Raw genomic sequence first — 27427 nt, 5'->3', positions numbered from 1 at the left:
ATAGGACTTGAAATTTCATTTTCAATTTTTTTTCTGAGGATTAAAGAATCCACCATTACACATTCAGTACCTGCAGCATATATAGTATCATTTAAATGGGAATTAGGGGGCCCAAGTCAGGAGTACTTCCATTATTATTTTCTTTCCTACATCCACATCAGAACAAAATCCATTTCTGTGTACAAATTGTTCCCTAAAGGAAAGCCAAGCACATTCAGGTCACAAGTTTCCACTTATGGTATCAGTCCTCTTGCACATGAAATGGATTTCAAGTTTCCTGAAAGGATTGGCCCTTCAAAGTACATAACCATTATCTTCCACATCTCCAACACCCATTCCTCAACTGCCTGAAAGAATCATCATTTCCTTGCTGATGGTGATTATTATTAAGCACAATTGTCCCTTTCACTCTGCTATACCTTTGGTTTAGAAGGAGCAACATTTGTTAAGGCTTGTTGTATCATATTGATACTTCTCTTAATTTGAGTCTGGGAAAGAAATATCTAAAACCCCTCTTAAGTGTTAACTTTGTATACTTTGCCCCTAAATAGATCCTTACCGTTTTTATCATAGTTTCATGCAGAGTACAATTAAAGATCACCATTTCCTTGGGGACAAATTGAGGGAGTTTTTCATATAAGAAGACACAAAACATGAGCATCAGGATTGGATTAGGGTCACAGATGTCAGTAGCCTAGTTTTGAAGAAGAGAAATATAAATAAGAGGACATAGAAATAAAATATATAACTAGAGCTAATGCACAGTAATCAATTGTTGAAATACTTTAAAACTGTTTCAAGTGTTACTGACTGGCAATGATACTGAAATGCAGATACAATTAAGAAAATATTGTTGTAAATCAGAAGAGCTTGACATAAATGTTAAAAGATGAATGAGATGTATTTTAAGTATAACAATGATCTCAGGAGCCTCAAAGACTCCATAAAACCTAGTCAGAAGTCAGAAAGATACTACACCCTAGAAATACTGACCAATGTGACTGTAAGACAACATCCCTGAGTTATTAAAGTATCATAGAATACACTAAAAGAAAACTTGAGAAGTAGGCAAAGTGCTTAGGTAAAAGATGGCAAGAGATTTTCAAGCAAACCCCAAGGGAGGAGGTAACACATGAGACAAACTTGAAGGCTGTTTGGACATCAAATAGGTTGTGTTGGGTGTGAGGTAAAGGGCAGGTTCTATCAGGATGACAAAGTACTATAGGGCAAAAAAATAGAGAAGTACAGTGTTCACTTGGAGGAAGAAGTACAATTTGAGTCAGGAAAGACTGAGCAGTGTGCAAGAACCACATTGTGGAGGGCATGGGTACCAGGGTCAGGAACTTGGTTTCTGAGCAAGCAATAACACAGGAACAACAATTGAAGCAGATCAAAGCAGTGGGTGGTTGGGGAAGTACTTTTCCCAGAACAGACGAATTATACTAAGGCAGAAAATATAGTGATAAACAAGACAAGTTAGTGATGGTTGTTGGACTAGATTTGAGGTAAAATCCAGATTACAGGGGAATAATGGCACAGATGATCAAATAGCCAGAATGCACAGTGAAGCTAAACAGTAGAGTCAGGAGCATAAAGAGAAAGATTCTTTCTATCAATTCATGTAGTGCCTCTGATCCTCTAGAACAATCTGGGGGTAGTGAGGAAGAATTACTCATATCAAAAAGGAATTTGGGTTGATCTGAGAAATTGAGTCAAAGACATATAAAATACCACTGATAAACAAGCAATTCAGTCATTGACAATGTACAGGGAGCTCTCCACACTTCCATAAAATGAAGAACATGCTATGACTAAACGGCACTCATTCAAGTTTGCAACTGAAAATGACCCGGGCCTAGCCTAGAAATGTAAACAGCTAGAGTTAAGGAAATCCAAAGTGTTAGTAGGACCCCTTATCCACAGTTTCACTTTCCACAGTTTCACTTATTCATGGTCAAATGCAGTCTGAAAACACTGAAAGGAAAATTCCAGAAACCATTTGTAAGTTGAAAATTGTGTGCTGTTCTCCATAGTGTAATGAAATCTCGTTCAGTCCTGCCCAGAATGTGAATGATCCCTTTGTTCAGTGTCTCCATGCTGTATGTGCCACCCGCCCTTTAGTCACGTGGTAGGTGCCTCAGTTACCAGATCAACTGCCACAGTATCACAGTGCTTGTGCTCAAGTCATCCTTAGTTCACTTTATACTGTCCCCAAACACAAGAGTGGTGATGCTGGTCATTTGGATATGCCACACAGAAGCTGTAAAGTGCTTTTTCTTGAAATGGGAAGGTAAAAGTTCTGAACTTTATAAGGAAAAAAATATATATGCTGAGGCTGCTTAGATCTTCCATAAGAATGAAGCTATCCATATAATTGTTAAAAAAGAAAAAGAAACCCCTGCTAGTTAGTTGAGAGAGACTACATTACACAATTTTTATCACAGTATATTATTATAATTGTTCTATTTTGTAATTAGTTGTTTTTATTAACCTCTTCCTGTGCCTAATCTAGAAATTAAACTGTATCATAAGTGTGTATGTGTAGGAAAAGATGATATATAGTATATATACATAGCAAACAGAGTATTCAGACATCTGTGGTCTTGGGCATCCACTGGCGGTCATAGAATATATCTCTGGTGGTTAAGGGGAGGGAGCGCTACTCACTCTCTGTGGAACTAAGGCACTTCACTCTAAAATTTGGCAGCAGTTGCCAGAGAATAATTTATAGCCCATCTGATTATCTGCTAATTCACATTTCCAAAAACATTCTTTTCCTTTTTTGGAAGAAGAGAAGAGTTTATTCTTTTTTGTTCTGTCAATAAGCAGTAGGGTTTACTGGGAAGGAGACTGTCAGTAAAAAATGAGAGTAGAAAGTTGTTAGGGAGTATGACTTGAGAAAAACTAAGAAAGTGCGAAATTCCAAGGTTTCTCATCAGTATTCTGTGGTCCCACATTTCTTCAATGAAGACCATGGTAGTCAGCTGATGAAGGAAAGTTATTTAAGATAAGAACAAACTGAAAAATTAGATAGAGAGTTTAATTTTCACAAAGTGAAGAGTATGGTACTGAGGGGCCCTGTGTGATGGGCCAGCCTGGGAGTATGATCCAAAGAGGGCTGCCTGGGGGGTGGGAAATGTTTTTCTTGGGGAAAGGAGAACACTTGCAGCAGAGCACTCTGGGCTCAAGTCTAAGGTCAACAAAAGTCTTCTGAACATTGTTTTAGTGACTCCAATATGAAAAATATACAGAATGAAGTACAAAAAGTACTCCAAAAGCTCATATTTGAAAATTTAGACATGAAAGAATATGCTTATCTTAGTGGAGAAATATATTTGATAGTTAAGATATTATATTGGAAAATCAGAGAAAGGGGTATTCTTTACTCTCTTCACGATAAATTTCAATGAAAATAACCTAAACTACACTTTACACTTTAGTATATATTGCACAACTACTCTTTAGGCATTTGTAGGCTTAGAAGGCCAAATGCTAAATTAAGTTAGATTTTCTAAAGACAAGATTTTCATGTGAAGTCTATTTCAAAGAAATAATCATTATTTTCTCTACAGAAGTCTAACCAAGACCTTTAATCATATTGACCCACTTTTACACCCGATGACAGTATTTCCTCCTGGAGTAACAAAAGATAAGGAGTTAAACAAACAAAAACCATAACACAGAAAGATGCTGGAGGAGAAATCTGCTAAACTAAATTCCAGCCCTACAACTACACAGTGCCATGATCTTGACTAAATCAAATGATTTTATTAGGCCTCCGTTTCCCCTTCAGTAACAAGAAGTGAGATGGTACTGAGCTTCATGGTAGATTTATTTCATTTGCTCTAACTTTAAGGTATCACCAGCTGTCAAAGTAGACATCAACCATAACTAGTAGTATCATCCACTGACATACTGTAACCCCACAGAGAACACTGTTGATTGCCTTCCAAAGAGCAACTTTCTCTTTTCTTCTTTACTAAGAATCCCAAGTTTTTTAAGATTCTTGATTCTGTTATCAAACACTGCTTTAGCTTAAGAATGGAATGCAATTTTGGTCAATGGGAAATATGCCGTTGGAACACTGAGAAAGGTTTAAGTTAAAGAAAAAGAAAAGCACAATAAAAGGGTGCTACTCTAGTAGGCCCAAGCAGAGCTGTGTGAAGGTATTATGTGAGAATTTTCAGTAAGAATCAGTGCATGTATAAGCCAAAGGGCTGAGAAGAGTTGAGACAAAAGGAATCTCTGAAAACTTTCTTGAAACACTGAATAACTATCCCTGTAATATTCCACTGCCTCACTTCACCTTAAGCAAAACTGAATTTCTTTATTTTTAAACTACTTTTACTATGGAATATGTTATTTAACACTGAAACATCCTAGCTCATAAAAAACTCAAAATTTTAAGAAAATTTAGATTATCTACATTAACCATTAGCTTTTCTCATTACTCAGTGAATTATATGTAGAATAACCTCTATAAATTTATTATATTTATTTTTATATCCATCTATCTGCATATGGAAATGAAAATATATTCTATGCTGAGTCCAAATGATTCCCAGTTATTTCTGCTTTAAATAAAAAGCAGGTCATAAAAGGGAGACTATGTAATAACTGTATATTTGAGCTTACAAGATACAATAACAGGACATGACATAGGCTCAGAAACTTATGTAGCTGATTCAACAGTTGCAAAGGATGTGAAAAAATAGGAAACGTAGACCTGGCTGGTGTGGTTCAGTGGATTGAGCACCAGACTGCGAACCAAAGTATTGCTGGTTCAATTCTCAGTCAGGGCACATGCCTGCATTGCGGACCAGGTCCCCAGTAGGGGGCACATGAGAGGCAAGCACATATTGATGCTTCTTTCCCTCTCTTTCTTCCTCCCCTCCCCTCTGCCTATAACTAACTAATTAACTAACTAAATAAATAAATAAATAAAGGAAATATAAACATTACTAAGTAAATGCAGTGCTGAATTTCACAGGGTTAAAATGTGGACCAGTACTAGGCATCAACATTAATTCATTATAGCTAAGTTAATTTAAGGGTGATATTTTCAAACTCTGCCATTTAATGTAGTTGGTAAATCCAGGCTGATTAAAAGGTAATGAATTAGAACTGGCTGGTAAAAGCCTGATAATTGTCTGCTAAGTTAATTGTCAATTTTCCCATTCGCCATTTATCAAATCTTGGACACCTCTGCATCTTTAAGTAGTAGACACATTTTAAAATAGTTTTGGCTACACGATTAAACCTTTTGAGTCATTATAACTGAGGAAATCAAAAAGCAAAGGAGAGAATCATAATATGATGAATTATATTTTCTTTTTTAAAAAAAAGATTTTAGAAAGAGAGAGAGAGAAGAAGGGAGAGAGAGAAACATCAATTTGTTGCACCATTGTTATAAGGGTAAATGCCTTTATTCCCACAATTGCCACAAGGTAAACTTGTGACTTTTTATGCTGATTCAAGATCCCAGTATATGCCTATGTATATTTTTCTAATCCCAAATTGCAACCTAAGCAACCTAGTCATACATTTTCCTTAATATATGTCATTTGTTCATGTGTGTGTATGTGTGTGTGTGTGTGTGTGTGTGTGTGTGTGTGTGTGAGAGAGAGAGAGAGAGAGAGAGAGAGAGAGAGAGAAGACCAGAATAGGCACTTGTGTCTCATGCCACCAAACTAAGGGTTAATACTAACCTAACTGCAGCTTCAGCCTCTACCAACAGTGTAATCCTAAACACTGATAGACCCCAGCAGTCCCTCAAAGAAAGGTAACTTTGCCTGAAACAATCCACTCTTTGCTGGTCACTTCCTTGTCCTGCCTCCTTCTTTCTGCCTATAAAACCCCTCCATTTTGTACAGCTACACAGAGCTCCTTTCTAGTTGCTAGATGACATGCTGCTCTATTCAAGCATCATTGGATGAAGCCAATTAGCTCTTTAAATTTACTCAGGTCAACTTTTCTAACACATTCTACATTCTGTTTATGCCACATACTCCTAAGTGAACACCTTCTTCTCTTACCATTTCCAATCCAAATCCAACCCACCCTAAAAGAACCCAAATAAGTCCTGGCTCCACCACAAAGTCTTTGGTGGATCAATCTAGAGCCCACTAATCTCTTCTCTTATCTGATTTCTACACTTTTTCTTACACAATGACAATTAAATGAGTAGAATATTATTTATCACACATATATCTTGATAATTCAATAAGTTTGTATGTTCTTCAAAGTTAGAAATAATTTATTATATAATTTAATTACTCTAAAGTAACAAAGAGCTCAAAGATGTTAAGCATACAATATATTTTTTATTATTACCACTGAGGACTTAATGTGATAAGCTAGATAGAATTATAATTTGGAGGTCCAAATGTAATAAAAATGTATATTGTCATTGTGATCTCTACATGAATACTTATTTTTAATTAGAAGACAATAATACAATAGCTATATTCAGAGAGCTCTGCACCTTTAATTCATGCTTCAAGCTCAGTAAGATTAATAAGATATTCATTCCTATGGTTTAAGAAAACTGGACCCATCACTAAAACTTTCTTTTTATGTGTAGTTGGATATACATAATTATGCACATTAAAAATATCCAAGTAGAATTTGATGGAGACATATTTCAATCTTCACATTTTAGCAATATCCCATGAAAAGTATGTTTCAATTTAGATTTAAAATTTGTGAAGAAAGGTATATTATTAAGGAGTCAACTAACATTTCTGCACAATGGACATACTAAAGGCCAACAGGTATATAAAAAGGTGCTCAGCATCACTAATCATGAGAGAATGTAAATCAAAACCACAGTGAAATATCACCTCATAATTGTTAGAATAGCTTTTCTCAAATACACAGGAAATATCAAGTGTTGGAGAGGATGTGGAGAAAAGGGAACCCTTGTGCACTATTGGTAGGAGTGGTGCAGCCGCTATGGAAAACAGTATGGAGGTTCCTCCCAAAACTTAAAAACAGAGCTACCACATGGTTCAGGAATCCCACTAGGTATATATCCAAAGGACATGAAATCAGTATCATGGAGATATTGGCATTCCCATGCTCAGTTGCAGACTTACAAGTCAAGATATGGAAACAGCTAAGTGTCTGTGGACAGATCAAGGGATAAAGAAAATGTGGTTCATACTTACAACAAAATGTTACTTAGTCATAAAAAAGGAAAACCCTGCCATTTGTGACAACATGAATGAACCAGGAGGACATAATGCTAAGTAAAATAAGCCAGACACAGAAACACAAGTATTGTATGATTTCAATTCTTTATGGAATCTAACAAGTCAAACTCATAGAACCAGAGAGTAGAACAGTGTTTGCCAGAGCAGGGGATAGGGGAGATGAGAGGATACAAACTTTCAGTTAAAAGATGAATAAGATCTAGAAATATAATTTAAAGTATGGTCATTATAGTTATTAAGAGTGGATTACACACTTGAAATTTTCTAAGATAGGATATCTTAAGTGTTCTCGTCACTCACTCAAAAAATAGTAACTATGTGAGGTGATGGATGTTTTAACTAACATAATTGTGCTAATTATTTTACATTATATACATAAAACATCATGATGTTGTACACCTAAAAAATCACATCATCCAAACTAAATATTTATAAATTTCATTTGTCAATCATACCTAATAAAGCTGGGAAATAAATAAGAAAAACAGATCCTCATAAAATATTTAAAGAATGTAGGATATAAAGGCACTTACCTTTATGCCCATGGTAAGGCCAATTTCAAGAAGGCTATTCACAACCATTAGGGAATTGTGAAAAACCTGTTCAATAGTTCTTGGTCGTGTGTACATACTTACAAAATAACGCTCAATCTGAAAAAGACAACAATAAAACCTTTCTGTAATGGAATAAAAATGGCTGCTTTTTAACTGTTCTCTGTAATTCAGCCAAGAATTGTTTAGTAACATTTGTCTATAGTAGCCTATGGCACTCAAAATGCAAGAATAAACAAAAAAGGAATGGTAGCCATGTAGATTTAGATGTTACTTAAAATCAAAACATTTAAAAGAATCAGTTTGCAGAAGATACTTTAAATTTTAACTAAGTTCTTTAAAAAAATAGAAAATCATTAGGCATATAAATAACTCTTACCAGAAATGGGCAATAGCCTCCCAACAGTGTGGCAAAAACAAGGCCATCTGAAAGGTCTGTGTCAAAATTTAATATCCATCTTTCCTTGGGAACACCTGTTCCAAAATAAAAATTGAAAATATAACAATAGTTTTACTTCTCTAAAAAGAGATCCAACCTTGGCTGGTGTGGCTCAGTGGATTGAGTGACAGCCTGTGAACCAAAGGATCACCGGTTCGATTCCCAGTCAAGGCACATGCCTGGGTTGCAGGCCAGGTCCCCAGTAGGGGGCACATGAAAGGCAACCACACATTGATGTTTCCCTCTCTCTCTTTCTCCCTCCCTTCCCCTCTCTAAAAATAAATACATAATTAATTAATTTAATAAAGCTATCTTATGGAAATTTGCACAATAGTCAGGGAAACATTTGTCTTTTTTTGGAAAAGAAAAATCACATTATTTTGGAAATAAAAACAAAACTTAAACCTCAGAAGCTCAATACCAGAAAATATATCTGCAAGATTTTATAAACAACTACAAAAGCTGTCTCCTTTATTTATACTTGAATCACTTTGAGGAATATATTACCATGTAGTAATGGGAATAAAATCCAGGATTTCAAAATTAGTCATTCTGCAGAGTACCTTTGAGTTCAAGTGTTTGATCATGATCATCAACATGGGTAAAGAGGCTCAGAAGATATGGAGTTACTTGTAACTTTAAAGTTTTAGGGGCAGATACCCTGTTTCTTGCAGAAATTCCTCCACAAGTAGGGTATGTGGAAGGGGTTGGAGATTTATGGCTTAAAAAAAAAACCATAATTGACCTATAACAGATAACATAAGATGAAGGAGAAATCAAAGGACTTCTCAGTTTCAAAGATAACTTATTATGCTGAAACCAGAAGAAAAGAAAAGTATCTGGACATTTAGTAAATATCTGAAAGCCTGTCCTATATTAGGGAGAGAGGGGGTGTCTTAGACATCAGAAATCATTGCTATGTTGGATTCAACATTTCCTTTTTTCAAGTGTTTCCAGAAGGGCCTTGATTATTAATGGATTTAGATGATTTCTCGTCTGAAGACTTGGGAAAAATCTGATGATCTTCATAAATTCCCTCAAATCCTTTAATCTCATTTTCTGTGAAGAACAAACCATGACAAGATATGTTCATGACACGTATATTAATTCCAGAAACCAGGACTGCTTTACATCGGAACTGGAAGACTCAGTTTTCTCTGAAACCACAGATGTCCTGGATACGTCACAGGAACAGCGCCTCATACTTTTCATCTGAGATGCTACAACATTGAATGTTTCTATTGGACTTCTATAGCATATTACTGAAAACTCAACCTAGCAACGAAAGATCATTAGGAATTTTCAACTAATACATAGCAAACAACATTCTGCACTATATTTTTCAAAGTAGTTTTTCCTGATAGAAACCTCTAAATTACTGTATTTGATATAAAATGTGATGCATCAAAGTAATAATTGTAAAAAGCACATTTCCATTTGGCTATATAATTATAACTTAAATGTGCCTCTGTTAATGTATATTTACCACTCTTATCTTCTAATAAAAGCAAAGGGTCTCACTTTTGTCGCCATTATTCATTTTTCTATGACCTAGAAGCAACTTTAACTTTAGTCTGAAAAATGCAATGTATTGGCCTTTTAAGTTGATGGTGAATAAATCAGTTAGCAGGAGCTATAGACCATGTCCTCTAAATATCCCATCCTCATCTTGTACTGACATTAGAGAAAGGATAGAAATTTCCCAGAAGTTTAACACCTTGTAGAGGAAAGGTCACACCCATAAGAGAAACAACTAATGAAAAATCTCCCTAACTAGAAGCTAATGAATAGATGACAATATAGCAAAAGCTGTTATGCTGTCACTATCAACTCCATCAACTGCAATCTAGTACCACAGGATCCATTACGGCTTTCCCCATTTCCTTAATTTTAACTTCAATAGTTAAAAACCTGGTTCTTATTATCTGAAATATATTCACTTATTTGTTCAACACTAGTATACATATGAAGTCTTTTCAGAATTTCACACCCATATCCCTGGCAAGAGAGTAATGTGTAGGTACAGTTTAGTTTTATGTTTTTTTACACTTTATTTTATTTATTTTTTAAATTTTATTTTATTTTAATTGTTCTAGTTTTTCTTGTCTTTAGTTCTACAGTATGTACTCATGGTATAGTTTTCAAAAGATAATTAAGTCAGCTCCTTTCTTTTCCTTTCATTTGGTGAGGTTGTCAGACACTTGTAATTCAGTTACATTTGTCATTTGTCACAGTCTACATGCCATACTGGATTACATCTATGTCTTTGATTTTTTAAAAAAATGCACATATTAACATTCATTCACTCTTTGTGGTATAGCTTCTAGGATTTTGAGATATATAACATCATGTATTTACCACCACAATTCCACACAGAAAAGTTCCATCACCCACCTCCGACCCCTAAAATGCTCATGTGCATATTAGGCCAACATATTGATATTTACCCCCCCAAACAAATGTGGTGGGATTTTCACTGGAGTTACATCATTTTGATATCTTGACAATAGTCTTCAACTCAACATGCATGACATATTTCTCTATTTATTTAGTTCCTTTTGATGTATTTCATTAGTATTTTGTAATAATGTTCAGCACATACATGCTGCACATATTTTGTTAGCTTTATACTTAAGCATTTTATTATATGTTAAATTAGAACATACATATTTATTTCAAATTCCAATTGTTTACTGTTATTATATAGAAATAGAATTTACTTTTGTATACTGATCATATATCCTACAACCTTGATAAACTCATATACTAGTTCTAGGAGCTTTTTGGGGGATTGTTTGGGATTTTCTACTTCACTGTCATGTCAAATCCCAGCCCCTCTCCCAGGGGTAGAGTTGGTATGAGGGTGTCAGTGTGTGTTTAAGTTTCATTTCTGCAGCTGCAATGAGTGGACCTAAAGATGACAGTGCATGTTGTCCTTCTCCTCATAGATGAAACTTTTTGTTCTCTAGGAAATACAGGAGTCTGCACAAAATGCTTGCCCCTCCCCCAGATCGGCATTATAGGAGGCACATTCTCCAGACACTCCAGCATTTCTGTAAATGACCCGTGAGGTTTGTGGGGTAATATCTTTCAAGAGAACACTGTCTGCCCCTACAACTGTGACCCCCAGGGATTTCATGCTCTTTCACTAGCGTACACTTAGCCTCCGCCAATTCACTCAACTCTTAAACCCAAACTCAACTCTTCTCATCAGAGTTTAGCTGTCTCTACCACAAGCAGGCAGTTATCAACCCATTTCTTCTTGCAAGTACCTACTCCTTCTTGGACTTGGGGCTGCTTTGTCAGCCTACACCTTCAGTTTCCTAGGAGAGCTTTAAAACACTGAGAATTTACTGTTGTTATGGCTTCTGCTGTTGTAACGACATCCCTCCCCCCCTAAAAAAGCTCTCTCTAGTCTTCTACCTCTCTGAGAGGAATCAGTGGCAACCACACGTTTGTTGCACCCATTGCAACTTTGGAAGTCCTCTGACATTACTTGGCAAACACTAGGTGGCATGGGCTGTTGCCACTCAAACACAGATCTCAGCGCGAGCAGGATGGCAATAAAGCTCCAGGACAATGTTGGGAAGAGGTATGGACCAAATTCCAAAGCTCTTCTCCAACCTCTGATTCCAGGCCTGTATGTATCCTGCCATTCACACACAAGGCTATCGTCAAATAAGACTCACTACAATTTACCGCAGCCTTAGGTATGCCAAAAATTTTCTCTATTTTAATGTAAGCTCCTTTGATTTAGGCTACTCTCTATATGCTCCTTCTAAGATTTTGCTACCCACAGTGCACTCTGAGAATCAGCAGCACCTTCAACTGGAAGCTTGTTGGAAATGAAGAATGTCAGCCCCAATCAACACCTACTGAAACATAAAAACAGTTTTACAAAATCTCCAAGTGATACCTATTCACATTACTGTCTGAAAAGTACTGATCTAGGGTGGTTTTTTAGAGAGAGAACCAGCAGTCTAATCTAATCCTCATCTGTTAGGAACCAGAAGGTCAAGGGTTATCTCACAGAGTTTTTAAATTTTAATTTGGGAGCTATATTTTCAGCTGTTTTTCTACTATATCACTTCAAACAGTCAGAAAAATAAAATATTAATAAAAATGGTGGTCTTGCCTGGCTGGCACAGCTCAGTGGATTGAGCTCGAGCTGCAAACCAAAGTGTCGCAGGTTCGATTCCCAGTCAGGGTACATGCCTGGGTTGCAGGCCATGACCCCTAGCAACCGCACATTGATGTCTCTCTCTCTCTCTCTCTTTTTCCCTCCCTTCCCTGTCTAAAGATAAACAAATAAAATCTTAAAAAATATTTAAAAAATGGTGGTCCTAAATAGTATTATGAATTTGAGATGTGGCTGTTAAACATAAAACTAAATCATTTTATTCACTCATAGAAACTCCTTCAAAGTCTACAAAAAAGGAATGCTTCCCAAAAGAATTGCTGAGGTTTATATAAAATTAAAACAAAATAATTAAAAAGTACAGAAAACAGTTACAAAGTATCACTCATGTAAATGGAAGCAAAAAATAATTATTTAGCGAGGTATTTAAAAAAATTAGCTATCGTGGCAAAAGTGAATATGTGCCAAGACTACAAGGTTAGTTTAATTAATTTAACTTATTATATATATATTCAATAGTATGCATAACAATTCCTAGAAAGCTACAGAGAGAATTTAAATTTCAGGACATAATGAAGATAAAATACAAAATAATTTTATAGTAATTATCAAAGTTCATGATGAAATATTGAATGTACTCTGTTTAGGATTAAGTATGAAAAAGATCAGGTATAATGCATGATTGTCTACATTGATGCAAGGTTAGAAAAAGCCTCTACATGTCTGCATGTCTTCTTTCAGTCAATAACTTGGGGTTCAGACAGAGGACAAAATATACCTCATATGCCAAATTTACCAAGGAAATGTTTTAGATCAGGCTTCACACTCTTAAACAGCTCACCAACTTGAAGATTATTAAAAAAGTCTAAAGCCAGCCCGGGGTGGTGTGGTTCAGTGCGTGGAGTGCCAGCCTGTGAACCAAAGGGTCTCTGGTTCAATTCCCAGTCAGGGCACATGCCTGGGTTGCAGACCGAGTCCCCAGTGGGGGGAACTCGACAGGCAACTACACATGATATTTCTCTCCCTCTCTTTCCCCTTCCTTTCCCTTCTCTAAAAATAAATAAATAAAATCTTTTTAAAAAGTCTAAAGCCAAACAAAGTTACTTACAGAGGAGGAGTTATCAGACCAATCTCAGTTTTTCAAAGCTATTGTACAGGCACACCTGTCCATAGATTCAGAGAAAAATAAAGGGTGACACCCAAAATTGATTCTCAGTCAAGATGCCATTCACATATAAATAAACTGAAGATATTTACAAAGAGAACTCAGATACTAGTGTTCCTTGAAATGATAATTAGACAAAATAATTATGAAATCCAGGTATCTAATTGCTAAACCGAAAATAATAAAAAATGGAGAATCCAGGTAAAATGACGTATCGTTGAACACTGACAAAATAGAATATGAGCGTTCTAAGTGCTGACAGTGGACATAAAAAACCTGATGATGACACTGAGGCAGGAGAGTAAGAGAAATAAGAGCAATAATGACCTCACCTGTCCTATCCATGACTGTCAATGCTGTCTAAAATCCAAACGAAACCAAGAAAACCTCAGAAAGTATAATGCTAACCATAACTTTCTTTTAAATTTGAGACACATTTTAGGAAACATTTCTTGTCGTGGGCAAATATTTATCTTACATGGAATCTCTGCATCATTTAATCATATTCTATATTCCCACACATGAGAGGTTTTCATCTTTGCGCTGTGCATCAGAACCACCCAAAGAGCTTTTGAAGTTGCACTGTACTGGCAACACCCCAGAGATTGCATTTCGATTGTTCTATAGTGGAGTATTAGATATATATTTTTTTAATGTTCCCAGTGATTCTCCAGATTTGAAAAATCACCACATTGGATGAAAAAGGAAACAAGACATCTCTCTGGATATCAGAAAAGAATTTGTAAAAATTGCACAGATCTAACTTAAGGATAAATTAATATTTTGAGGAAATAGCATCATATAATGGTACTTAAGAGTGGTGATAACTAGATCTACTCATTTAGTCCTATTCTAGACACCCTTTCCTTCCACAAAGCTGAAAATTCGTTACTAGTTATTTAGGAAATAGTTTTGAGTCTCCCTCCTTTCAAAGATTTAAATAATATTTGTGAATGTTTTTTAAGCATTTTGAAAGAAAGCAAAATGTTGGAAAAATTCACATGGGATGCTATATGTCTGGGACAGTTTGAAGGTCACTATAATGCTACAGCCAAAATCATGAAGTTTTAGACAGTATATTAAAAAGATAAGAACTTTCCAAAAATGAATTGTCTATACAATAACCCTGGGCATTATGAAATGTGATGGTTGCTGTCTGCCTCATTCCTTCATTTCCTGCTTACAGTGATATCGTAGCACTGATACTTCTGAGACCATTACAAATGGTGACAGTTCTGTCCTGATGATGAAGCTAGAAACAGAAGAGAACTGAATGGGATATCACTGGAGTGGAAATGCTGATAAAATGGTTAGTGAATTGATATATATTTACTTATGTATTGTTCTATATTAAAAAAATGCTAAGTTATATGTCTGTGTGTGTATGTATATGTCCATATGTGTATATATATCTATATATGTATGTGTATGTCTATATATATATATATCCATATGTATATGTGGATATACATGTATATACATATGGATATACACACACACACACACACTCAATGTTTATGACTCTATTTGTTAAATGATTTTTTCAGTTCAGTGAGCAAGTAAGGGTCCCAACCACAGAGATAAAAGTGTTTTAACTAATCAACTTGTGAAGATGGTTGTGATAAAAAAAAATCTCATCTGCAACTCAAGAGACAAGGCTCGTTACTTTTTTTAATTTTATTTTTCAATTACAGTTTACATTCAATATCATCTTGTATTAGTTTCAGGTGTACAGCATAGTGCTTAGAAAGACTAGGCTCATTTCTAAGGCCCAGGCAGCTAACTTCCTCCTTTGAATTAGAATGTAACTGATATAAGAGAAAGGATTTAGGCTCTTTTGTTCTCTGCTGCATCTCTAATCCCTAAAACAGTGCCAGGCATATAAATTGTCAATTAAGAAATGTTTGTTTAAAAAATGATTTCTTTAGTAGATTCTGCTCTTGTTAGAATTTTAAAACATCAATTATCATACCAAACTCAGATAAAGATTATCTTATTCCTTATTCAGGTTATTTTACAGTATTTGTTTTTATACTTAATACTTTTTCATACATTTAGAATTCATTTTTGGTATACAGTATAGAGTACAGAGTTAACTTTACCTTAATTTAAAAGTTAATTGACCTAGCACTATTTACTGTCTAAACTAATATTCATTATGAATATTGAAATGTTACATTTGTCATACTAAATTCTATTATATACTTTCACTGTTCTGAGTTCACTGCTATGTTCAATGCAATTGTAAATATTATGACTCTTTAAATTACTTTAATAGCAAATAATACTAATTATTTAATATTTTGCTTTGTAATACATTGTTTTTAACTTTTTCTCTATATATTTAAAATTTTTATTATTATAATGCAACTTTGGAAACCTAGCAAGGGAATAAATCATCTAATTTTAGAAAAACATGATGGTGGACAGAGGTAAGAGGATCCTGTATTACCACATATTAAAGTATAATAAAAAGGCTGTTGCTGGTGCAGATTGGTGCAACCACTGTGGAAAACAGTATGGGGGTACCTCAAAAAAATTAAAAATGGGTCTGCCTTTTGACCCAACGATCTACTTCTGAAAATATATCCAAAGGAACTCAAAACACTAATATGAAAGAACATAAGCATCCCTATGGCTCATAACATTGTTATTTACAATCGCCAAGATATGGAAGCAGCCCAAGTATCCACTAATTGATGAGTGGATAAAACAACTATGGGACATTTACACAATGGAATTCTACTCAGCTCTAAAAAAGAAAATTTTACCCTTTGCAACAGCATGGATGGACTGGAGACACATTATGCTAAGTGAAATAAGCCAGATAGAGAAAGGCAAATACTGTATGGTTTCATTCATATGTGGAATCTAATGAACAAATTGAACAAGTAATTTGTTCATTAAGAGACAGACTCAGAGATAGAGAGCAGATGACAGCTAGTGGGTGGGAAGGTTAGGGGATGGAGGGGTAGAGCAAAAAGGAAGGACTCATGGGCATGGTGGACAACAGGGTGGTGAATCCTGGGGGGAGGGGGCTTAAGGGGACTAAATAGTAATGTGAAAAATACAATAAAATTTTTAAAAATAAAAATTAAAAAAGTTGAACTAAAGTTTAAATATAAAAAAAAGAAGTATAATAAAAAGAAAAAGCTAAAGACTCAAATGCTTCATTTCAGATGAAGTTTTAAGCGTGATTCTTAATACATTCTATTTGGCAATTCTGGTGTGTTAAAAAATTCAACTGAGTAAATTCGAAGATCTACGTTGCTTTATTAAGTGACTCATGAATCAGGCAGTATTCCATCTAACAACTAGAAGGGTGCTCAGAGGGGTTGTACAACATGGAAGAAAGGTGGGGCAAGAAAAATAAAGGATTATTTTGGGACCAGGAGGTCTTTTCAGGGGGATAAGAGAATCAGAATGGTTTTTATCATACAGATAAGCCCCTTCTCTGTAGAGGATGGAAAAAGCCCATTTGACAAATTACCTCATTGGTGTTGACAGAAATTCCAGACTGGTTAATGAAGATTATGTTTCTGGAGGAGGTTAAAATTGTAAGGCGGTCAAGCATTAAATCTAGGTTTGGTATCATGGGCTTTTTAGCAGGAGTGATGCCATTTGGGGGTCCATGGTTTTCTCTTTAGCAAGTGAAAAAGAGAAAACCAGCCCCTGTCATCTGTGAGCTTGCCTGGTGTTATCAGCTGAGCTTTGGTACTGGTAGGGGCTCATTACAGCTAGGTCATGTTATTCTTTTATTGGATATAAACAGTCTAATAAAACATCGATATCGCACAAGGTCACTTTGCCACTGTAATGAAGTGAGGCTAAACAAGAGCATTTCAGACTATTGACTAAGCACAGACAAAAACGAGTTCACTGTATAAACTACAAAATACCAAGCATCCCCCTCTCCAGACTAATGAGCAACTACTGCTTCTCTACCAATTAAAAATTTAGCTTCGCTATAGTCCTCTTTCCTCTAGAGAAGATTTATTAAATTACTCAACCCTAGCATTACCAGTGTCCCTAACAGTATGCAATCAAGGTCAATCCCTGTCCTTGAAGCTTTCCCAAATTTACCTAGTCAATGCACAAATGCTATTAACTGTTACTGGCATTGGGGTTCTTGAGTTCCTCATGACCAAAATGGACAGGGAACCCCAGAGAAATTTCCAGACAGATTTTATTAAGCTTATGCCTGAGGACAAGGAAGGAAGGCCCTCTGAACTGGCTTGTTCAACGTGGCTGCCTTTATAAGCTGGGGACAAGGCGAGCTTGCATGCAAAGACAGGCTTTTTGAAAAGTCTTGTGGGAATTTCCATGTCACATTAGGAAAAGCAAGTGGGTAGAAGGGAGATAGAATTCTGAATTTTTTTTTTTGAGCAGGGTGGAAGGGTGACATTCTTACAGTTAGTTTATCCTTCTGGCCACCTGGTCTTAATTTAGCTTCCTGGCAACCCTGTATTTTTCCATTCTCAGGCCCAAGTACCTATATTGTCTGATAACATCTTTCATAATAACCTTTACTGTGAGACAGCCCAGGATTCTCCATAATGTGTGGTCACCCTCTTTGCAATGAGAACTAAAAAGAATTTGGTCAACGACAGATGTGGTCCAGTGGTCGGTGGCCAGAAGGCATTGATACTTAATGGTATAAATATGAAAGAGAAAAAGATCTGGTATGGCTGTATGTATGTGGGGGGTGGTTTACATCCCCCATTTCCCAGCACACCTGGCTACTTCCTTGGTTCACCCTGATTTATTAAACCCCATTGCTAACCCATTGGAAATGGTTTACATTTGTTTGCCTGCTTGGCGTTTCTGATAATTTAGAGTTGAGCTTCATACTGATCATGACTTCTACATACAGACTGCCAGTTATCTTCCCCAAATAAAACACTGATGTCACATTAAAATGTCAGATTATACTATTTCTATTGTCTGTGTGCATTTCCATTTTGGAACACTGATGAAAAATACTTAATGCTCAATATTAAAGGGCAAATTTGGAATTTCTGGAAAAAATATAATGGGCTTTGTAAATAATAACTATTTTTTGGTTTAATGAAGTTGAAAATTAGACATATTTGAAACAAGCAATGCATACAAATGTAAGATTAACTTTAAGATAACAAATTAAAAGGCCAATACAATCTCCCAAACATATATTGAATATTGTTTACTTGAACAAACTCTTATGTAATAAATGAAATTAGGGGCATCTTTAAATAGTACATGAAATAAAAGATGAATTTTGCCAAGCATACTTATAACTCTGCTTTACTAAGGAAAATAGAATAAAAGAAGTATTTTTCATTCACAAGAACTACAATGTTACTTCATGACAAAATGTTGAAATAAGCAAAAGTTAAAATGACATTATTTGTAGAACAGGGCTCCTTTGAACAGACAACTCAAAATGCTCCAATTTCAGAATTTTGTTAAAAGTACAATCAAATGAAGTACTTAGTCTTGTCAGGAATTAAATTTACATTACAAAATGCTCTGTTGCCACTCTCAAAATTACCAGGTGATTACAGGATGATAAAATTTCCATTAGCAATGAAAGGTAGCATTTGAAGCAAAGGGTGCAAAGAAATGACATATAAGTGGTACTTTATCATAGGCACGGTCCGTAGAAGAAGATACTGTCACCAAGGTGTGAAAAAAATCATTCATCAGTGAGAAAAAGTTAACTATAATGTTAATGACAAATGAAGCACATACAGTAAGAGAGCTCCTGGGACCAGATGGAGGAGTGTGTACAAGAGCAACTGTACCTCCTAGCAGGCACTAAAAAGCTCCTCTATTTACATCAAATAGCTGTCCACTGATAATAAGAGAATTGCTTTTTGACTTTCACAACATTTAGAATAAACCCCATGTTATGTGTTTTTAAACAAGGATGAGTATCTTTTTATTTTTTAACTGTGGCTCCCAGCAACGACCTACAGTTAGGAAATGTGACTTAATCAAACTTTGACTGCCTGGCACCACATAACCTTGGGAGAATTTATAGAGAGTCCAGTGTTAAAATATCAGTTTGTCTGTGTGCTTCAAGGGTTAAACTCAGGTGTGCTGATCGAAAGCATATGATCTCACTGCACTTCAACCCATTGACTTGCTGCTGACAGACCTTAAATGCCCATTGTAACACAGTAGTCACCAGCTCAGCCATTTCCTAAGATTCTCCAAGAGCAACAGAATAAAGTTCTAAATTACTGTCCTAATATTCAAAGTCCTGGATGGCTGGGCCTCTGAGCTTTACTATGTGATACTCTCCATGCTTTCCCTCTATCAAGCAGCCTCCCCCCACTTGTCATATCCTTCTTAGCTCCACCATTGCAAAGAAATTCTAAAGATAAGAAATGTGTCAGACCTGTCCTAACAGGGGTGGAGGTGCTGATAAAACGACCTCAGCAGGTTTGTGATATGGAGGCAACCTATCTTGCTGACTCCACTGCTAAACTGTCCAGAGTTTCTGGGAAATCCGTCACCAACTAAAATATTATTTATTTGTTGCCCCATCAGGGTGACCAAGACAGGATATCCATAGGGATGATGCTGAAATCTGCCAACTGATCAGCTTATCTAGAAAGTGTGTGAGTGAGGCCCTCTGTCTAGTCTCTGTAATGTCATCTTCTTCACTATTGAAAGATAACTTCACAGGATACAGAATCCAAGGTACTTTTACTTCTCTCAATACTTTAAGTATTTTACTCTACTCTCTTCCTGATTGTATGTTTGCTGAGAAGTTAGATGTAATTATTATCTTTGCTCCTCTATAGGTAAGGTGGGTGTTTTTTGGCTTTCCTTTGGCTTCTTTTAAGACTTTTTTATCTTAGATTTTCTGCAGTTTGAATATAATATGCTTAGGTATAAAGGCTTTTGGACATTTTTCCTGCTTGGTATTCTCTGAACTTCTCACATCTGTGGTTTCATGTCTGACATTAATTGGGGAAAATTCTCAGCCATTATTACCTCAAAGGAATTATTGTTTAAAGGAGAAAATTTTTGGAAACATAAACACAAAATTTTTGGTGAACAAATATGATTCTGTGAACAATTTAAAAGCATTAATGAAACCCCTTTTGTGATACTATTGTCTGTCTCATATATTATTATGCAGCATAATCATATAACATACAGATTGCTGGGCCTCGCCCTCTGAGTTTCTTAATTAAAAGGTTTGGGGTACAACCCTATCCATCTATTCACCACAACATAAGTGCATCAAGTTGTAAGCATTGTTAGGTCTTCTCAATGAAGTGGGGTAGGTGCAGTAAGTGTCTAAGTTGAAAGGTTAAAATCCGGGGCACTAATTATGACTTTTTCTCAGCCCAAGTTAGCCTAAATGAAACATTTCACAGAGTTTCTATTCACATACTTCTGCAGTTAGTAACCATGAAAAACATGCTGAAGATGAAAAGTGCCTCCTTCCACCTCAACTATTCAACCTGACCACCACATTTGTACCAGAAGGTACAAATCAGTAAGCTAAAATATATTCAATTATTTGCAATAGGGTAGAAAAATGTATAAAACCTGAACATGTCTCTTTATTCATGCATTTATTCATTCATTCATTTATTTACTTAAACAATATTTGGTATCTATTATTTTCCAGGTACCCTGCTAGGCTCTAGGAACACAGTAGTGAAAAACAAAACAGACAAGATTGTTCCTATTAAGAAGCTCATGTTCTACTGGAGGAGACAGACTATATGTATTACTTTGGGAAAGTGCTATTGTGAAAAGTTGAGCAAGAAACAGGAGGACTGAGGGATATGCTATTTTGGAGTGGTTATTGGGAAAGCTTCTCAAATAAGGTGATATTTAAGCAGGACTTGAGTGAAGTAGGGAAGGAAATCATAAAGATACTGAAGAAAATAATGCTCCAAGCAGAAAGAATAGAAGGTACAAAGATTTTACAAAGTCATGGGTCTCAGTAGTTTAAAAAACAGCAAAGGGTTAATATCATATTCAGTGGTGGAAAGCTGAATGCTTTTCCTCTAAAATCAGGAACAAGACAAAGAGGTCCACTTTCACCACTTTTATTCAATGAAGCATTGAAAGTCCTAGATCCAATAATTAGATAAAAAAGAAACACAAAGCATCCAAATCAAAAAGCAAGAAGTAAAACTGTCACTACTTGCATATCTCATTATATATATATATATATATATATATATATATATATATATATATATATCACCCTAAAGACTCTACCAAAAACTACTAGAACTAATAAATGAATTCAGTAAGGTGGCAGGATACAAAATTATACAAAACTCTGTTGCATTTCTATGCACTAATAATGAATGACCAGAAGAATAAATTAAGAAAACAATCCATTTACAATTGCATCAAAAAGAATAAAATACCTAGGAATCCATTTAACCAAGAACGTGACAGACCCATAGTCTGAAAATTATAAGACACTGAAGAAAGAAAATGAAAATAATACAAATAAATCAAAGGATATACCACACTCATAGATTAGAAGGACTAATATTGTTAAAAATGTCCATCCTCCTCAAAGCTATATATAATTTCATGCATTCTCTATCAAAATACCAATGGTATTCTTTTCAGAACTGGAAAAAAATCTAAAATTTAAATGGAACCACAAAAGACCACAAAAAAACAAAGCAATCTTGAGAAGAAACAACAAAGATGGAGGTATTGTACTGCCTGATTTCAAACTATACTACAAGGCTACAATAATCAAAACAGTACTGTATTGGCACAAAAACAGACAGACAAATCAATGGAACAGAATAGAGAGTCCAGAAATAATCCTTTCTTATGTGATCAATTAATATGTGAGAAAGTAGGCAAAAACAAAAAGCAGAGAAATGACAGTCCCTACGAAAAATGGTGCTGGGAAAATTGGACAGATACATTCAAAAAAATCACACTAGACTGCTTTGTTATACTGTAGACAAGGATAAACTAGAAATGAATTAAAGACTTAAGCATAACAACTGAAACCATAAAACTAGACAAAAACATAGTCAGTAAACTCTTTGGCACCAGTCTTAGCAATATCTTCTCCAATGTGTCTCCTTCGGCTAGGGAAAAAAAAATAAACAAATGGAACTATGTAAAACTAACAAGTTTCTGCACAGTAAAGAAAACCATCAGCAAAAAGAAAAAAGCAGCCTACTGAATGAGAGAAGATATTCACAAAGGACAGATCCAATAACAGGATAATATGAGAAACATAAGGAACTGATACAACTCAACACAATAAAAAACAAACAATTCAATTTAAAAATGGGCAGATGACCTGAACAGACACTTCTCTAAAGAAGATATAGAGATGGCCAACAGACATATGGAAGGACACTCAACATCATGAATCATCAGAGAAATAAAAATTAAAACCACAATGAGATATCACCTCATACCTGTCAGAATGACTACCATCAGTAAAGCAACAAATAAGTGCTGGTGAGGTTTTGGAGAAAAGAAACCCTAGTGCATTGTTGCTGGGGATGGAGACTTGTGCAGCCCCTGTATAAAACAGTATGGAGGGTCCTCAAAAAAAATGAAAAATGGAACTGCCTTATGATCCAGCAACTACACTTCTGTGTTTATAGTTTTTAATGATTCAAATAAATTTTTATAAGATATGAATCTTACCAAATTACAGTTTCAAGTCAAACAGTTTGATATTATTAGCACCTTAATAAGAAGGTACTAAAATATTCTATATTTACTATTCTCTAATACCAACATATCAATATATCTATTTCAAGCCTGATGTCAATGTTTGCTTCACTAATGGCTTTAAGTTAAGAGCAACTGTAATTCAAATTCTCATTTTAAATCATATTTTTAATCTTCCCTTACTTCTAAAGTTTAGAATGAAGTCCAAGGGTTCAGTATAAAAAATAAACTTAATCATTATATGTTAAAACACAATCCATTCTGAACATAGCAGGATTGTATGCACTTGGAAGAGGGGAGCTTAATTGAAGTCAAAGAAACAACCAACATCAATACTGTCGTCCTCATGACAATCAATGCTTATGGTGAATAAAAAATATACTGCTATACTAGCAAATTGGATCTTTTTCAACAAGTTTAATGCTCTTGGGGTAGAAACCTATAGAGCCTTATTCCTCCTAAAGAGCAGAACCAATGAGTGCCTGCCTGAACACTGGAGCAGGTCTGTCTACAAACACTCTTTTCTCCGTATACAAGGTGGGAGAAAAGTAGGCTGACAATTGTTCATATGGAAAATAACACAATAACTAATAATACAAGAATAAACTCTGTTTCTCACATACTCACAACTGCGGACCTACTTTTGCCCCACCCTGTATGGGCCTAATATGACCTACCCATGAAGCACTATGAACTTAGTGATCTCCAATGTGACTGTCACAACAAAATGTAAGATGTTGTCTAGTCAGTTTTCACTTGATCTCAGCTAAGTACATTCAAAGTTTGAGCAGTGTCACCTCAAGTTAATACTTTACAGAGCTGAAACTGCTGTCAATTATATTAAAGCTATTTCACTTCTGGAGCACCGATACATAATTTTTATCAATTATTATTCAAAATCAATTGGAGAGGCATCTTTTATTGTTTGTATTTTACTTGGAAAAAACTGATCTTGAAGATATTAAGGAATACTTTCTTTTTTTGAAAAACAGAGCACAAATGTTGCAGTGAAGTCTAAATAAAATCCACGAATTCTCAGTCCAAACCACAGCTCTTTCTATACTATCATACTACAACTTGTGATGATTTATCTAAAGAAAAAAATATTTTTCTTACCTTTGTTACAGTTTTGCCATATAATATTTCGGGTATTCTCATAATATGTGTTCAGCCAACTGAGCAGAATTTTTTCATAGTCAGAATAAATGTTGCTATATTCAAAAGAAGGATTGACTTTTGGTGAATCACACAAATGTATAGGGGGCAAATCTTTACCACTGTGTGGTACAACCCGAGTTAGTATCAGAACCTAAAATGGAATAAAAGAGAGAACAATAACATTTTACTAGGCCTGAATAGCAAAATAAAAGTTTGAAGACTAAATTAAAAAAAAATATGTCAGGAAGATAAATAAAGTAAGGTATCGGTATTTTCTGCTTAATTATATCCATTCAAGAATAAAATGACAGATAAGAGGATGTCTAATACCCATTTTAAATTCCCAACTTTTTGCTTCTATAGTATCTAGTCCATAAGGTACCACACTATGCAATTTACAAGAAGCAACTTATTATCTAAAGATTCCGGCCAGTCACCAATTTCCAGTGTGTGAGTGGGGGTGGGGGGAAATTCTTGAACACCAGCAAGACCTCCAACAATTCAACTCAATTCTGACATCTATGCAGAGATAAAATCAGATTCCATGAATTAAGAGTATGGTCCCACAAGACTATACTCCCCCCAAGCTACTTCAGATGCCAATGAAAAGCCTAGGCTGTTATCTATGCGTCTAACCCACCAACTATCTACTGGACCTTCCAACGACCCCTTCCTTGGCAACTAAATTAAGATACCAGTTGCAAGTTCAGGTTGTTAACCTAGGCTTTTTACCAACTAGCCATAAATCAGAGGTTTCTATGACACCTGGATGGGTTCTATTACTTTGCTAGAGGCTCACAGAACTTAAAGAAACATTTTAGTTCCTAGATCACTAGTTTATTACAAAACAATATAACTCAGGAACAGCTAGATGGAAGATAGGCATGAGGAAAGGGCATGGAGCTTCCATGTCCTCCTCTCCAGGCATGCCACTCTCCTCAAATCTCCACATCTTCACCAATCTGGAAGCTCTCAGAACCCTGTCCCTTCTGAGTTTTTATGGAGGCTTTATTCAATACTCATGATTCATTAAATCATTGGCAATTAGCAATTGGTTCAACCTCCAGGCCCTCTCCCATTCCAGGTCATGGGGGGGTAAAACAAAATTCTAACCCTCTAATCACATAGTTGCTTCTTCAAATAATTAACCCAGCAGTTAGGTGGTCTCCAAAAGCCACCTAATTAATGTAACAAAAGACATCTTGATCAAGCTCACCATTTAGAAATCCCAAAGGGTTTTAGAAGTTCTGTGCTAGAAATGGGAATAAAGACCAAACAAATATTTCTTATTATAAACCACAATATTACATGTGTTGAGTGTTATCCTATCACTGTCATATGCACTTCCAGTTCCACAAGAATTTTGCCATTATATTTGTTTTTCAATGACAGAGTTTTAAACTTATGTGTTATTTTAATCTATTTTTCCAATTGGCATAAAAAGCACAAGTAATTTAAATAGTAATCAGCAAAAGTCAGACTAGATTTAATTTTTAGAAAGTTGTATTTCTATTGATCAGATGGTTTAAGTGGAAGGCTAGAAGTAATAATACATATTATTCAAACATACCATAAATGTTTATCACCATAACAAAACTTATTGCAGTCATCTATATCTAAATATTATCAAGATCATAAATTTGTTATATGAGAACATAATTTAATTCCACAGGGTAAGAATTATGAAAATGGGGGGTATTAAAGAAAAAGGAAGAGAGAAAACAAACTTGAAAAGAAACATTAAAGCATGTATATCAACAGCCCCTATTAAAGAGGACCACAAGGGAATTGATTTTGGGATGAAGATACAAGCTTCAGTTAAGACAGGAGGTGGAGGGAAAGCTCTACGAAGAGGCTAAGGCTACAGGGGAGTTTTCTGGTAATAGAAGACACAGTCAATCTGAATGCCCATCAATACACAAGTGGATAAAAAAGTTGTGGTAAATAAATACAATGAAATATTTTTCAGCCATAAAAAATAATGAAATCTTACCACTTGCAACAGCACAGGTGGACCTAGAGAATATTATGCTAAGTGAAATAAGCCAGTCAGAGAAAGACAAGATACCATATGATTTCACTTATATGTGGAATCTAAAGAACGATATACTTGATTTAAAAAAAACAGAAACAGAATCACAGAGACAGAGAACAGACTGATGGCTGCCAGAGGTGATGCGGGTTAAAGGACTGTGCAAAAAAAAAAAAAAAAAAGTGAAGGGATTGAGAAGAACAGATGGGAAGTTACACAATAGTTATGGGATGGTACCACATAGGAAATATAGTCAATAATATTGTGATAACTATGTATAGTCGTTATAGGTACTGGAAATAGCAAGGTAGAACTTTGTAAAGTATATGACTGTCTAAGCACTATTCGTACACTTGAAATTAATACAAAATAATATTAAATGTAAACTGTAATTTAAAAAAATTTAAAAGCCAACAGTAACAACAGAAAACCTCATCATGGTTCTAAAGCACTGTACACATCATCCATGGAGATGACCGCTGGGGGTTTTAGGAAACCTGAGATGTAACTGTTCCTAATCTAAAGATAATCTGCAGGCCCAGAATTCCCCCTTTCCCTTGTCTTCTCACTCCCCTTATCCCTGGCTCTTGGCTTCTCAATCTTTTTTATCAAACCTCCCTCTTTCTCAGCCTATATGCTAGCTTTTCTGAGAAGATCCCTTATCTCAACTTCAAAGAGCAAAGGGATGACATCTTAATGTGCACATTGTGGTGTCCTACATGTGTCCAAAAGCACTTGCATCTACACTCACTCTTCTTCCTTCTCTGCAGTCGCAATGACTGAGTGATCCCTTATCCCTTCCCTTGTACTAGACACCAGGCCTTCTCCTCTTCATGGGACCAGTCCTGCGCCAGTTATCTTTTATAGCTTTTGGATCTTTACCTTCTCCCTCCTGACCAGTTCTTTTTCAGTAATATCAAAACATGCTCAGTTGTACACTCAGTTTTTAAGGGCTCTCTCAAACTGGAATTCCCATGGGTTCTTTTATATGTTCCTTCTACCACTTCCAACAGTTGAGAGAGTTTTCTGCCCTCACTGTCACCACTTCCCTT

The 27427-nt window shown here is 35.4% G+C and overlaps 1 protein-coding gene across 1 annotated transcript in view; it reads right to left on the bottom strand.

The window, feature by feature from the left end:
• CFAP47 (cilia and flagella associated protein 47) overlaps positions 1 to 27427 on the bottom strand; it is a 342408-nt gene that overhangs the window by 185924 nt on the left and 129057 nt on the right. Inside the window, exons 32-36 of the mRNA XM_028523447.1 lie at positions 24302 to 24494; positions 18662 to 18664; positions 8145 to 8239; positions 7748 to 7864; positions 560 to 694 (exon numbers count right to left, since the gene is read on the bottom strand). Of these exons, the coding sequence (XP_028379248.1) occupies positions 560 to 694; positions 7748 to 7864; positions 8145 to 8239; positions 18662 to 18664; positions 24302 to 24494 (543 nt within the window). The remainder of the gene's footprint in view (positions 1 to 559; positions 695 to 7747; positions 7865 to 8144; positions 8240 to 18661; positions 18665 to 24301; positions 24495 to 27427) is intronic.

Source organism: Phyllostomus discolor, chromosome X, assembly GCF_004126475.2.
Source record: "Phyllostomus discolor isolate MPI-MPIP mPhyDis1 chromosome X, mPhyDis1.pri.v3, whole genome shotgun sequence".
In the NCBI taxonomy this organism is placed as follows: Eukaryota; Metazoa; Chordata; class Mammalia; order Chiroptera; family Phyllostomidae; genus Phyllostomus; species Phyllostomus discolor.
The sequence above is the reverse complement of the archived record's forward strand: the minus strand, read 5'-3'. Positions and strand labels throughout refer to the sequence as shown.